Source organism: Erinaceus europaeus, chromosome 8 (assembly GCF_950295315.1).
Source record: "Erinaceus europaeus chromosome 8, mEriEur2.1, whole genome shotgun sequence".
Lineage (NCBI taxonomy): Eukaryota > Metazoa > Chordata > Mammalia > Eulipotyphla > Erinaceidae > Erinaceus > Erinaceus europaeus.
In genome coordinates this window covers 73,153,534-73,168,357 of record NC_080169.1, presented here as the reverse complement: position 1 = coordinate 73,168,357, position 14,824 = coordinate 73,153,534, and the positions used below count along the sequence as shown (strand labels likewise).

The 14,824-nt window shown below is 38.1% G+C and overlaps 1 protein-coding gene across 2 annotated transcripts in view; it reads right to left on the bottom strand.

The window, feature by feature from the left end:
- Positions 1-339: 339 nt before the first annotated feature.
- Positions 340-14,824, bottom strand: part of LHFPL3 (LHFPL tetraspan subfamily member 3) — a 712,959-nt gene continuing 698,474 nt past the window's right edge. For both annotated transcript variants that reach the window (XM_060196374.1, XM_060196373.1), the window contains one exon: positions 340-2,667. Coding sequence is in view for 1 of the 2 variants with exons in the window: in XM_060196373.1 (XP_060052356.1) it covers positions 2,639-2,667 (29 nt within the window). In the remaining variant the exon portion in view is untranslated. The remainder of the gene's footprint in view (positions 2,668-14,824) is intronic.

The window sequence follows — 14,824 nt, the reverse complement described above, 5'->3', positions numbered from 1 at the left end:
CTCAATTTGCAAAGTGGAGATGGAGCAATTAATTGGCTATTTTAGGTCAAGTTTTTATTCAGACCATCTGGCTATTTACTTAATTATCAATTTCATTCCACTGAGTATATGATTAGCTTGAAGCATGCCCATATGTAGTTAGCAGAGACTTTGGAGATGTTAATCATGCCTTTTATGTGAAGTCTTGCATATCTAATAAATATCTGCCACTGGTGAATGTAGAATCAATCAGCAGAGATTCTCCAGAGACAGTTATTTCAGTCAAATCACCCATTACTGTATCATTGGACAAAGACAAATGCTGAATACATTGAATGTGTGCCACACCACCAAGCAGAATTATAAGTAACAAAATCTTATTTTTATTTTTATTTTTAAAAGAAATTCAGGTATTCCAACAAATTTCTTTACATTTCCTGGACCTTAAAAAAATTACACACAACTTTTGGACACGATACAACAGAACAGAATGTGAAAGGGAGTCACTTTAAAAAAAAAAGGTAAAAACATACTTCTTATACTTAACTAACATTTAGTGATTTACACAGTATCACTTATATACAAATGGTACATCGTCAATGACCCATCTTTAGAGCACTGTGGTATGTTAAATTACATTTAGGTTTTATGGAAAAACTTAAAAAATATTTGCATGTGGATAGGAAGCACTTTTCATTTTTTGTAAATATCATTACTAGTGGCATAGGACTCCCAATGAAATCTGCAATATATATGAATTAGAGAAAGACAATACCTTTTTTACTGTAGAGAGGTACATCTCTTTAAATAAATGATGGATTCCTGAAAAGTTGTGTGTAATTAAATTTTGTAAGTTGTGTTACTAAATTTTGTAAGTATCGTATTTTGAATCCAGTGGGAGAACTAATATTTAAAACAACAAAAACCTCCCAGATTATCTAATACATTAGCTGGAGATGATAAGCATTCCCTTAATTTTCTTTTCTTTCTTTTTTTAATTTTTAAAGAAAAATCTCATTGTGACTTAAGTTTCACTCATTGGAGCATACTTGTAATGTACTTTAAGCCATCTGGAATAAAATTCCACTTATGGTGAAAAGATGGCTAGTACCAGAAACATTTGGCTAAAATAGGAGTATAATCCTAGTAAAGAGAATATAAGAGAAATCAAGCATGATTTATAATATTTCTGTGGTAGCCTTTGTTTGGTGACATTTTATTGTTTGATCTTACTTTTGAGTCTATGAATGAAAACATTCTGCATGTCCATGTAGTCTGCTCAGGTGTAGAACATAGTTTTGGTTTAAATTGATTTCTCCTGCATATACATTTTCATTTGTGTTCACTCTCAAATAATTTGCTACTTTAAAATTAGGTATTTTTCTGTTGTTGTCTATTGGCAGGATATATGGTGAAGGTCATGACAGGGAAGCCTGGGAGCAAAAGATTAACAACTTCTTGGTTATAATTACATTGGAAATGCTAGTCAACTAAAAAAAACATAGCATTTTTGAAAGCATCATTAGTAAATAAAAAGGCAACTTACTCTTATCAAGATTCTTTGACCTGTATATCTACATATTTGTTTATTTCTAAGGCTATGAAATTATTATTTTTTTGTAGTACCACTTACTATCCTTTAGAAATAGGATTAATGAATGATTCTTTAAAAGAAAAATGAGTGCTAGTCAGTAAAGAAGAGACGAATTCTGGTGGCATGTATAACAATGAGATAGAAAAAAAGGAGATATCTTAGATACCTATTTATAAAGTATATTAAACTCTTATGCATATACTAGGGAGAATTAGAAAAAGTGTTTATTTGATATTAGCCTATATACTACATGTGGACATCCAAGGTGAAAATGAACTTTCTATTACTTTTCAGAGTTTCTTGATGTTGTTTCCTGAAAGATAGGAAAATCTACATTACAGGAACTTATAAAGATGTACTTTTTGCAATATACAGCTTGATGGAGTAGTAGTATATGTCAGAAACACTTTCTCATAATAACTTGTACGAACAGATTAAACTGAACACAGATCAAGTAAACAGTTTGAAGTATTACGTCTCTTGACTGAGTGGATATAATCAACTACATAGTGAAACAAACGAATGGCAGAGAAGAGGAGCCAAAGGTCATGACTTCAGCACATTTAGAGGCATTTCTAAGCTGCTTTCTCAACAAATGGTGCTTGATCAGCCTCTTGATTATTGAGATAGGAATACTGTAGGATTGATGGCCTTTTTTTGTTTGTTTGTTTTAAAAAATGATCTTGAGAGATTAAAGCTTTTAGTTTTCGGTTTGATTTAAAAAGGCCAGCCTACAAACCTCAGTACAATGTCTATTTTACATATTAATTCTTACACATTTGCATTCTTCCTTAGACAATTTTCTGAATATGGTTACTCAGTAATATTATTTGATTTTATTCAATGACAGTTTCCAATCATCTGGTGTTTAATTCATTATCACATCTCTTCCAGAAACACACTCCTATCTCTGTCTACTTAGATTTGGAAGGTTCTTTGACAAGTGGATGCTTCATTCTTGTCTGTATCCATTGCTGTACGCTGATCTCTCCCAAATGTCTTCCTTGTTGATGTTGATGTACAAAAGCTGTTATTTGATTTATTTAGCTGTTAGTTGACTTGTGCTCATTCTAGAGAATATTGGCTTAGCAGAACTGCAGAAGGGGGTAGGGAAGAGAGAAAGTAAAGAATGTGTCATTTTCAGTCACCAATATTTTTATGCATAATCTATGCCACAGAAGAATCATACCAATAAAGTTTTCAAATGTACTTTATATTTGTTATCAAAGAAGACTGAACAATTTTAAGTTACTTTTACACTAAGAAAACAGTAATCTTACTAGAAAGGGGGCCTCCTATAGCCCAGAAATTTTGGGTAAAGATTACAGGTTTTTTTGAAAAATTAAGGAAGATGACAGAAAGGTCCCAGGCATCACTGATTCTTTTTTCTACTTGGCATAGAAAGTGTCTTACTCCACGGATCGCAACCTAATCAACGCAACGAGTGCCACCCCAGCATGCTTCACTTCAGACTGTGACCAGAGACTTCAGGTGTGGAATGGCAACCCTTCAGCTTCATCACTCGGGTGAGACCTTTCCTTTCATAGTATTCTCTAATTCCATTCCAGGTGGTCCACTCCCCAATAAAGTCCCCAAACCTAGATATAGTCCGGGTCCCCTGAGATAGAGCATAGGTTCACACTTGCCCATAAACTAGGGGGACAATATATACCTGAAAGCAGAAGTACACAAGAGCCTGCAAGGAATACCCCCCAACACTTCATCTGCACTATTCCAGTCTTTAGGTCCATGATTGTTCAACAATTTGTTTGGCTTTATATGTTAACTCTCTTTTCAGCCACCAGGTTCGGATTCCAGCAAGATGCTGACCAGACTTCCCTGGACAGACGACCCCATCAATGTGTACTGGAGCTCCGCTTCCCCAGAGACCCACCCTACTAGGGAAAGAGAGAGGCAGACTGGGAGTATGGATTGACCAGTCAACGCCCATGTTCAGTGGGGAAGCAATTACAGAAGACAGACCTTCCACCCTCTGCAACCCACAACGACCCTGGATCCATACTCCCAGAGAGATAGAGAATGGGAAGGCTATCAGGGGAGGGGATGGGATATGGAGATCAGGTTATGGGAATTGTGTGGAATTGTACCCCTCTTATTCTATGGTTTTGTTAATGTCTCCTTTCTTAAATAAAAAATAAAAAAAAATTAAAAAGAAGTACAGTGAAAAAAAATAAAGTGTCTTACTAGGACTCAAAAGCTGAATAAGGACAAGAGACTGTCATACTTTAATGATGACTCTTTAGTCACTATCAGGCCATCCCATCATCTGGGGCCCTAGTTGGGGAGTTCTGGGATTCCCACACAAGCATGATGAGCCTAGAACTCAAATAGATCCCTCTCTCCATTATCACTTGTCATCTCCATCAAAAACAACATAATTAACCCATCTGGGGGTCCCCATAGGACCTTGCCCTCAATGTGGATCAATAATGATAGAGAATGTTCCATTCTCCGAAGGGGGGTTGGTTAACTTACTCTTATCTACCACCTCAGGAAGATGGGTTCTGAAATTGGTGCAACTCAGAATGTTCCTACTGATGACCACAGAATGCAAGTTCAGACCTACAGGGATGTAGAGGTTACATAGGCTCCTATGCTGAATATGGGCCCAAGATCAAATTGATGGGGTTTACAGTCAACAATATATACATCTTTCCCATATTTGGGAGCTACTCTCTTCCCTGATCCAGCTTTCTAGCCCTTTTTCCAGCCATGACATCATCTCCCCAGACAATAACTTGGGTCCACCTGCATATCAGATGTCTGCCTCAGGCAAAAACTGGGCCCTTTGGAATATACCTAAAATAGACCTATTAGCTATTTCCAAAACGGAGACCCCAAATCTTCATCTGCAATATTCCAACCTTTAGGTTCATGATTAATCAACAATTTGTATGGCTTTATGTGTTAACTCTTTTTTAGCCACCAGGTTCCAGATGCTATCATGATGCCAGCCAGACTTCCCTGGGCAGATGACCGCACCAATGTGTCCTGGAGCTTTGCTTCCTCAGAGCCCTGCCCCACTAAGGAAAGAGAGAGACAGGCTGGGAGTATGGATCAACCTGTCAACACCCATGTTCAGTGGGGAAGCAATTACAGAAGCCAGACCTTCTACCTTTTGCACCCCATGGTGACCATGGGTCCTTACTTCCATGGGGTTAAAGAATAGGAAAGTCATCAGGGGAGGGGATGGGATATGGAGTTCTGGTGGTGGAAATTGTACCCCTCTTATCCTATAGTCTTGTCAGTGTTTCCTTTTTATAAATAAATAAATTTAAAAAAAAGAAAATGTCTTACTTGAGTGTTTTCTCTTCCTACCAATTTTATTTATTATATGATCAATAGTATAATTACTATAAAATAAATGATCCACAGTTCAATTTCTTTGACACACTATTTTTTCCTATATTTCTTTCCATTTATTATCTAAGTGTATAATTCTTTTACATAGTTGAAATCAATAGTATTGATGACACTTTAAACCTATTAAAATAGTTTTTCTATATTTCCATGTTCTAGATCATCAGAATAAATTTCTAAGGGCTTCCATTATATTCTACTCCATTTTCATTTTTGCATCCCATGTTCAATATTTCATTTTCAAACTCTTTCACTATTATCAGATAGACAAGTAAATTTTTAATTTCTCTACTACCAACAATGAATATCTTTGCATAAAAATATTTATTTCTTCCTTTCATTATTTTCTTTAGAAAAAAATTTCAAATGATGATGGCTTTTCCTTTCTTTTACATATTAAAAACTTTATATAGACACAAGTAGACCATGGTAAGATTAACTCCATGATTGTTCAACAACTTGTTTGGCTTCGTATGTTAACTCTCTTTTCAGTCACCAGGTTCCAGATGTCATCAGGATGCCGGCCAGGCTTCCCTGGACTGAAGACCCCACCAATGTGTCCTGGAGCTCAGCTTCCCCAGAGACCCACTCTACTAGGGAAAGAGAGAGGCAGACTGGGAGTATGGACTGACCAGTCAACGCCCATGTTCAGCGGGGAAGCAATTACAGAAGCCAGACCTTCTACCTTCTGCAACCCACAATGACCCTGGGTCCATGCTCCCAGAGGGATAGAGAATGGGAAAGCTATCAGGGGAAGGGGTGGGAAATGGAGATTGGGTGGTGGGAATTGTGTGGAATTGTACCCCTCCTACCCTATGGTTTTGTTAATTAATCCTTTCTTAAATTAAAAAAAAAAAAGATTAACTCTTCTTTGGGTGATTCTTATAGACTTTGGCACTGTTAACCAGGACAGAATAAAATCTGTTTTGTGAATACTGGTAAATGCATTTAGTTTGCCAGATATGGATTAGAAGGAAGTAGCCTACTGTATTTTGTATCATAAAGCACATAGAGTGGTCCGGGAGGTGGCGAAGTGGATAATGCGTTGGACTCTCAAGCTTGAGGTCTTGAGTTCAATCCCCAGCAGCACATGTACCAGAGTGATGTCCAGTTCTTTCTCTCTCTCCTTCTATCCCTCTCACTAATAAATAAATAAAATATATTAAAAAAATAAAGCACATGGAACACAAATTATACCCAATGGCCCATTATTCAGTTATATGGCTGGAAAAGTCACAATCCATTTTTGCAGAGAATAACATAGAGAAAACTATGTGATGAGGGCCTGGCAGTGATGTACCTTGTTAGGTGCACATATCACCATACAGAAGAATCTAGGTCAGAGTCCCTACTCCCCACTTGCAGGGGGAAACTTCACAAGTAGTGAAGCAGGTCTGTAGCTGTCTATCTTTCTCCTTCCCTCTCTATCTCCCCCTCCCTTCTCAATTTCTTTCTGTCCTGTCAAATAGAAATTAGAAATAAAAAAAGGAAAAAAATTATCATGGTGGATTTGTAATAGCCCCCAATGCTAACCCTGCTGGAAAAAAAAAAGAAGGAAAAAAAAAAAAAAAGAAATGTCATGACTTTCTGACAGCCTAATAGGTCCTCATTCCATATCATAAGAAGAAATATAGTTTCTGAATGCTAGAGAAAGCTCTGACAGATTTAGTTGTTGTTTCTAGTATTTATCTCCTTGTCTCCTAACAAGTTTAAAAACAACTATGCACAATATGGTTTTAATGAACATTTCTCGGTGAGAGAACTCACAGTTACTTTATGTACCCAGACTACACAGAGGATAATTGAGATAAGATCATGTTATAATGAGGATTAGTCTGTAATGATTCTCTGAGATTGAAACTCTATGAATGTCAATGCTTTATTCAGTTATTAAAAGCAACAGAGGCAATCCATGGATTTTACACAGTGTTATGGGCAGTTCTGAGACTTGAGTGAGTGGTCTCTGCTCCAGTGTCATGGAAGTTCTCCTGATAGGTGGGATTCAAAGTTGGATTTGAGGATTTATGATTCCACTATTCCAGTATTTTTCAGTCTGAATCAGTTTTCTCCTTTAAAATCTGCAAAGATGAACAAGTTAAGATCTGTGAGGGGCACAGGCTGGAGTAGAAGAGAGATAGGAGTAGGATAAGGAATTGTAAACATATGAAAGAGCATAGGAGTATTGAAAAATGACTATGCACAAGGAAGAGAAGGTACTTTTTTTCTTTTGAAGGTAGCATTTTTTAAGTGCCCAGGCCATATATGTGTGATTTAGGAATGGGTTATAATTCACATTTTCTTTTAGGTTTGTAAATAAATACACTCCTAATCTCATGATCCAAAAAAATCTGCTTTTGTGTAAACCATTTGTTGGCATCTAGGGACCAGGGACTTCCAGTTTCTCTTTCTGTTTCAAAGGTGACTCACTTAACTTTATAACATCAAGTGGGCTGGTAAGAGAGCAAATAGGGATGAAAGAACTTTAGATCAGCTTCTAGAACACTAACATCCAAGCCTAGGGAGCAGAAGAGTTTTCCTGCAGGGTAAGCATCTCATGAAGAAATTCCTGAACCTTCCTTGTAGGAAGGCAACATTTGTGGCCCACCTCATGCGTGTTCCTGTTTAATCCCACCACCTGGACTCTCAGCCCATGTGTCGCCTAAGACAGGTTATTTATTTATTTATTTTTAAAATTTACATAATTTTTATTTATAGAATGGAAATATTGACAAGACCATAGGATAAGAGGGGTGTATTTCCACACAATTCCCACCACCAGAACTCCACATCCTATCCCTCCTTTGTTAGCTTTCCTATTCTTTATCCCTCTGGAAGTACGGACCCAGAATCATTATGGGGTGCAGAAGGTGGGAGGTCTGGCTTCTGTAATTGCTTCCCTGCTGAACATGGGCATTGGCAGGTTGATTCATACTCCCAGCAGGGCACACCATTTATTACCAACTCTTCTTGGATCTGCTCTTGTTTTTGGGGCATTTGTAACCATCACATAGCCAAATCTTTCACTGGATACTTCACTGTAACCTAAACAATATTATAGAACCTCTCTTTAAAATAATTTATTAGTTATTGAGAGGGGTGAAGAGAGAGAACCAGAATATTACTCTGACACATGTAATACTGGGGATCGAATGTGGGACTTCATGCTTGAGAGTCTAAAACTTTATCCACTATGCCACCTCCAAGGCACCCTCCCTCACTCCCTCCATTCCTTTTAAAAAATCTTATTTATTTATTTATTTGAGGGACTAGACTACTGGTTATTTTTAGTCTAGCACAGTTTGCAGAATTTCCTTATACTCTGGGGTTCTGATTTCATGGTAGTGTTGTGGAATTGGAAGAAAAAAAATACACCATGGTAGCAATGTCTAAATAATTTAAACTCATTAAAAATTTTCCAGGAGGTCTTGTAAAAGGTGAGAGATTTATATGATCTGAAGAAAAACAAGAGAATCCCCCAGGAGGTCTTATAATGGAGCAGTGCCAGGGTTTAACCCAGGGTTTCATACATTCAACTTATATGCTCTCCCTGCTAAGTCACTTTCCTGGCCTCTCAAGCCTTCATCCTTGAAGCTCTGTTATTTGTTGATTTTTGTCAACACTAGGACTACCATGAGCCTTACCTGCAGTGCAAATGTTGGGAGTGAAAGTGAAAACTGGAGAGTAAAGTCAGATCTGGCCTAGACTGAGCCCAGTGATGCTCACAGGGTACAAGATTTACGGATGTAGTCACTCTCAGGATCCTGCAAATACAGACTGAGCATCTCCTTTGAATTTTCAAGTTAGAAAAATAATTTTGTATACTAAGCCTTTATTTGCATCACCCCAGTCTGACCTATGCCCACAAGTGCAGGCTGCTCCATTACAAGACCTCCTGGGAAAGTTTCCCTGAGTTTAAATTACTTAGACATTGCTACTGTGGTGTATTTTTTCTTCCAATTCCATGTCACCATCATGAAATCAGAACCCCAGGGTATGAGGAAATTCTGTAGACTGTGCTAGGCTAAAAATAACTGCTATATCTGTTCAGTGGCAATCAGAACACAAACATTTCCTACACAATATCAGAGAAATACTTTTCAGAGGGAGTGAAATTAGAATACTATTACTGAAACAGGTAAATATAGGAACCTAAAAGGCGGCCCTGAGAAAGCCAACATTTAAAATAGTTAGGATCCTTCTTCCTCTCCATCCCTGCTCCTAAGTTGAAACATAAAACAGCATTCTGGAAGTGACAGGAAGGAATACCCATATTAATTAGTAATACCTTGCTTTGCAGCTTTTAGCAACCTCCCTTAAGTGGTATTAGACATTTTGGTTTTCAGAATCAATCATAAGAACAGAAAACAAAAACAAATAAAAAACCCCAGGAAACTGTTGTTTTTCAGTATTTATTTTTAGTTTTTTTTAAATTTTTTATTTCTACAACTGTGTTTCAAAGCATTAGGTACTCAAGATAAATAAGACAATGGACTGATTCCCTATGCAGAAGGTTTTAGTGAAGCGGAGGGACAAAAAAATGAGTGAACTGGACAATCACCCCACTCCCCCACTGTCCTCAGAGTACGCCAAATATAGAACCTCTCTTCTCTGCACATGCAGAACATACAAAAACTCATATCTCATTGTCCTTCTTTGTTAATGGCTAGTGAAAATTAGTTTTGTATTATCATCTTCTCTTTATTCTTTTTTTATTAGTGATTAAATACTGACTTGCAAAATTGTAAGATAATAGGGGTATAATTCCATACTGTTACCACTACACTATTCTGTGTCCCATTCCCTCCATTGGAAATTGCTGTAGTTCTCCCAAGATCACTGATACAGGCTGATTCAATATCTATCTATCAATCAATCAATCAATCAATCAATCAATCTATCTATCTATCTGTATGTATGTATTTCCCCCATTTTCCCTTTCTTTTTTTTAAACATTTATTTATTAATTACCTTTTGTTGTCCTTGTTGTTTTATTATTGCAATGTTTCTCCCATTTTTTCAGTGGTCCTGCCTTCATCTCTTTTCTAGTTTTTTCTATGCCTATTGATCCTTCCAAGTGTCTTTCCTTTTTTTCTCTTCTCTCTCAAATAAGCAAAACCATGCCTGGCTTCCAGATTTGCTTCCCTTCCACTGATGGTATAACAAGAGTCCTGGTGACAAACACTTTGGGTCCTGTGTCTCCCCTTACTCTTTAGCATCATTCTTTGTTCCTCTAACTATTCTTCTTGCTTTATATGTGTCTATTTGTTACCTCAGGGACTAACAGAAACTGTTAGAAATAAGTTGGAACTTGTGGATACCTAGGCAAGTGAAATTTTCCTGATAATCCCTGCCCTTTGGTCCAATCATTATGTTAGGATAAGGTTAAGATTAGGGATCCTTGAACTTTAGTTCCACTGGGACTTCTTGAGATTATGGCTGCCTTATTTTCACCACTTGCTTCCCTTACAAAAGGGAGAATTTTAAGAAAGCACCAGGAAGTAATAGGAAGAGTTTTTTTTTTTTTTAAATTTATTTTCCCTTTTGTTGCCCTTGTTGTTTATCGTTGTTGTTGCTGTCATTGTTGTTGGATAGGACAGAGAGAAATGTAGAGAGGAGGGGAAGACAGAGAGAGGGAGAGAAAATTAGACACCTGCAGGCCTGCTTCACCGCCTGTGAAGCCACTCCCCTGCAGGTGCTGGAACAGGGATCCTTAATGCTAGTCCTTACACTTTGTGCCACGTGCACTTAACCCGCTGCACTACGCTGGACTTCCCAGTAAGAAGAATTTTAAGTGAACACCTGGGAGTGGTATTCATTATAGAGGGGGATTTAGAAAGGTAGTTATATGCCTCATAAACATAAATTTAAAAGAAAAGCCAGGAGGGCCAAGCAGTGGCATGCTTGGTTGAGTACACATGCTACTATATGCATGGACCTGGGCTCATGCCCCCAGTCCTTACCTGCAGAGGGGAAACTATAAGCTTTTTCTCTCCCTCTCTAGTCTCTCTTCCACTCTCAGTTTCTTTCTGACCTATCGAAAACAAACAAACACATAAATAAATAAGAAAATGCAGATAATCTCAATGAACCCATGAAAAATTTGACTCTGTACGCAATCTACATAACTTCTTTGAAATAACATTTGTACACCTGATGCACAGAGTCTTTCTTGATTCTTCTAAAGTGATATTCATGAACAGACCAGAAAACCCAGGGGACAGATGCTTAGATGCCTCCCTTCTAGACCCAATCCTGTAACAATCATCTCATTCCTGTAACAATCATCTCATTCCTTTGTTTCTCCAGTAATATACTTTTTCCTCCTCCCCTCAGGTATTTCTTTCATTTTATTTTATTTTTATTTGAGAGAGAGAGAGAGAGAGAGAGAGAGAGAGAGAGATAGAAAGATACACAGAGCGGGGGTAGATAGCATAATGGTTATGCAAAGAGACTCTCATGCTCCAAAGTCCCAGGTTCAGTCCCCTGTAACACTATAAGCCAGAGCTAAGCAGAGCGCTGGTGTTTCTCTCTGCATCTCTCTCAAAAATAAAATAAATAAAATATTAAAAAGAAAGAAAGATACACAGAGAGACCAGAGCACTGCTCAGTTCTGGCTAATGGTGATGCTGTGGATTGAATCTAGGACTTCAGAACCTCAGGCATGAGAGTCTTTTGCATAACCATTATGCTGTCTCCCCAACCCCCTACCTTTTCCTTTTTAAAATTAATTTGACAGTGATTTACAATGTTATTTTAGGAGTATAGTTTTACAGATAGATGTATGTGTATATATATCTCACTGTGTTTGTCATCAAAGTTCCTGTGTGACCATAGCAACTGAAGTCCACCAATTATCCTTCCACATCACTACCTCCTTCTCTCTAACATTTGCCATAGTTTTCACAAAGTATAAGAGGTGGCTTGGTAATTATGATTATATTTTACAAGTTTGTTTGTTTTAACTACCTGTTAAAATATACTTTTAACTATGAAAATTACATCTGCTCATTGGAGGCAGGGGGGAGGATTTGCTCTCCTTCATGTAGGCTGGCTCCCTGCATTCACAAATGATAGTTTTTAGGTGATCATTGTGTTGTTACATAATGAAAAAAAAAAAGCTAGAAAGAGATAAACAAGCTGCTGACCAAAATGTGCTGAAATTGATGAAAACCAAATGGCAGCCAGCATAGTTGGTGATTTATCCTACATCGGATGCAGTGATGTTTCTAAAATCATGCTACAAATTGGTCCAAACCCTGTGGAGAGCAGTTTGGAGAACTCTCAGAAAGCTAGAAATGGACCTACCGTATGACCCTGCAGTTCCTCCCCTGGAGAGATATCTTAAGGAACCAAACACACCCATCCAAAAAGATCTGTGTATACCTGTGTTCATAGCAGCAAAATTTATAATAGCCAAAACCTGGAAGCAACCCAGGTGTCCAACAACAGATGAGTGGCTGAGCAAGCTGTGGTATATATACAAATGGAATTCTACTCAGCTATTAATAATGGTGATTATTAGCTGATCTTGGATGGAGCTTGAAGAAATCATGTTAAGTGAAATAAGTCAGAAACAGAAGGATGAATATGGGATGATCTCACTCACAGGCAGAAGTTGATAAACAAGATCAGAAGAGAAAACACTAAGCAGAACCTGAACTGGAGTTGGTGTATTGCACCAAAGTAAGACTCTGGGATGTGGGGGTTGTATTGTGTATTATGTGGGAAACTGAGAAATGTTATGCATGTACAAACTATTGTATTTACTGTTGACTGTAAAACATTAATCCCCAATAAAGAAATTTTAAAAAATAAATAAAACCACTCTACAAGGAAGGAAAAGGAGCAAAATGGAGTGTAGTTCATTATTCCTCTACTCCCTGTCAATATTTGTTAGCAAACACTGTAAAGACTGTTATTAGGCAGCCTAAGAGGTGGTGTAGGGAGTAGAACACTGGACTTAGAGGTCCTGAGTTCAATCCTGGTATTGCATTTGCTAGAGTGATAGTCTGTTTCTCTCTCTCTCTCTCCCACACACACACATAAACACAAATAAACATGTAAAAAAAAGAGACTGACATCAGTTCAGAGAGAGAGAGAAGGGCTACTTGTTAGAGAGCTATCATACACTGTGTCTGTGGATTGTATACTTTTCTTTTTCCTGAATAACTTTATACTCTTTTTAAAAAAATCTTTTGGTTTGGCCTTGAACTTTTTCTTGTGGCAAAGCCAAGGGTCCACCATGCCAGATGGCAGCCATACCAGATGGCACCAAGTTTACTTAGATGACATGTACAATGCATTTTTTTTGTCACTTGCAGGTTGGAGAAGGGCTTAGCTGTCAAACAGAAAGGGTAGGGGTTTCTTCTTCTGATTTTGCCCATAGCCCCTTAAGCCTAGCAGTTGTTTGACATCAAGTTGCTACAGAATTCAGTGGAAGCATTAGTGTCGATATGCTGTGATCTTCATTTTGTAAAACATGCTTCCTTTCCTAAAATTTTGCTAACATTTCCCAAGCACCATGATATTGTATAGCTCAGGGGAGACAATTTAAAAGATGTCATATTCTCCCAGATTTGTGCAGAGCAGGACTGAATAAATAAGTCAGTCATTGCTGCTCTGGATCTCTGTTTAGTCAGGCTTGTCCTTGTAACAAGTCATGGGCTCTGAGCTGTCCATGTTTCACTTCCAAAGGGCTTTCTGAAAATCCTTTCCAAAGCTGTTATTTGAATCACTGCTCATGAAAGCAGCATTTATAACAGCCATATTGTCCAGACTAAATGTTGCATTGTTGGATTTTCTGTGAGTTTGTGGCCTTTGAAAGGTCTCCTGTGGTTGGCTCCTGCTGATTGTTCCTTTCTGACCTATTCAGCTAGGGCCTGGACACCCTACTATCAGGATAGCTGGGAAGGAGGGGGTAGGCATTATCTGAGTGAGAAAAATGCTTGGTGGGAGCAGTTAGTTTTAGCAAAATGGCTTGCTGAATCTTTCTTGTGAGAATGAATAAAAGAGGAATTTCAGACCATTTTTCTTCCTTAGCTGTATATTCTTCATTTTTCTCCCACTATTATTTCAAATTGCAGGTACCTCTAACAGAGCATTCTGACACCTTTTATTTTTTTGGAGGGTGAATACAGTCCCCTGGAAATAACTTCTCACCACCTATGTCCTCAGATACTCCAGAGAGGACATACCTCATCATGGGTGTTGCAGGTTAAAGCTGGCTGTAGATTCCTTGCCAATCATCTCAGTGAGATACAGTCACTCCCCTTGAATCTGGTATTTAAGAGCATTGGAAATTAAAGACAATTATTTTTTTAAACCAGAGCACTAATCAGTTCTGGTTTATGTGGTTGTGGTGGGGGGGATTGAACCTGGGACTTCTGGAGCCTCGAGCATGAGAGTCTCTTTTCATAACCATTATGCTATCTACCCCCACCCAAGACTGCCATTTTTTTTTAATGATAGAAGAAATAGAGACATGGGAGTCCAGCGGTAGCACAGTGGGTTAAGTGCAGGTGGCGCAAGGCACAAGGACCAGAGTAAGGATCCCAGTTTGAGCCCCCAGTTCCCCACCTGCAGGGGAGTCGCTTCACAAGCGGTGAAGCAGGTCTGCAGGTGTCTGTCTTTCTCTCCCCCTCTCTGTCTTCCCCACAGGTGTCTATCTATCTAGCCCCCTCTCTGTCTTCCCCATCTCTCTCCATTTCTCTCTGTCCTATCCAACAACAACAACAATAACTGCAACAATAAAACAACAAGGGCAACAAAAGGAAATAAATAAATATTAAAAAAAAAAAAAAAAAGAAAGAGAAAGAAATAGAGACCAGAGCACTTTTCAGTTCTGGTCTATGTGGTGCCAGGGACTGATTT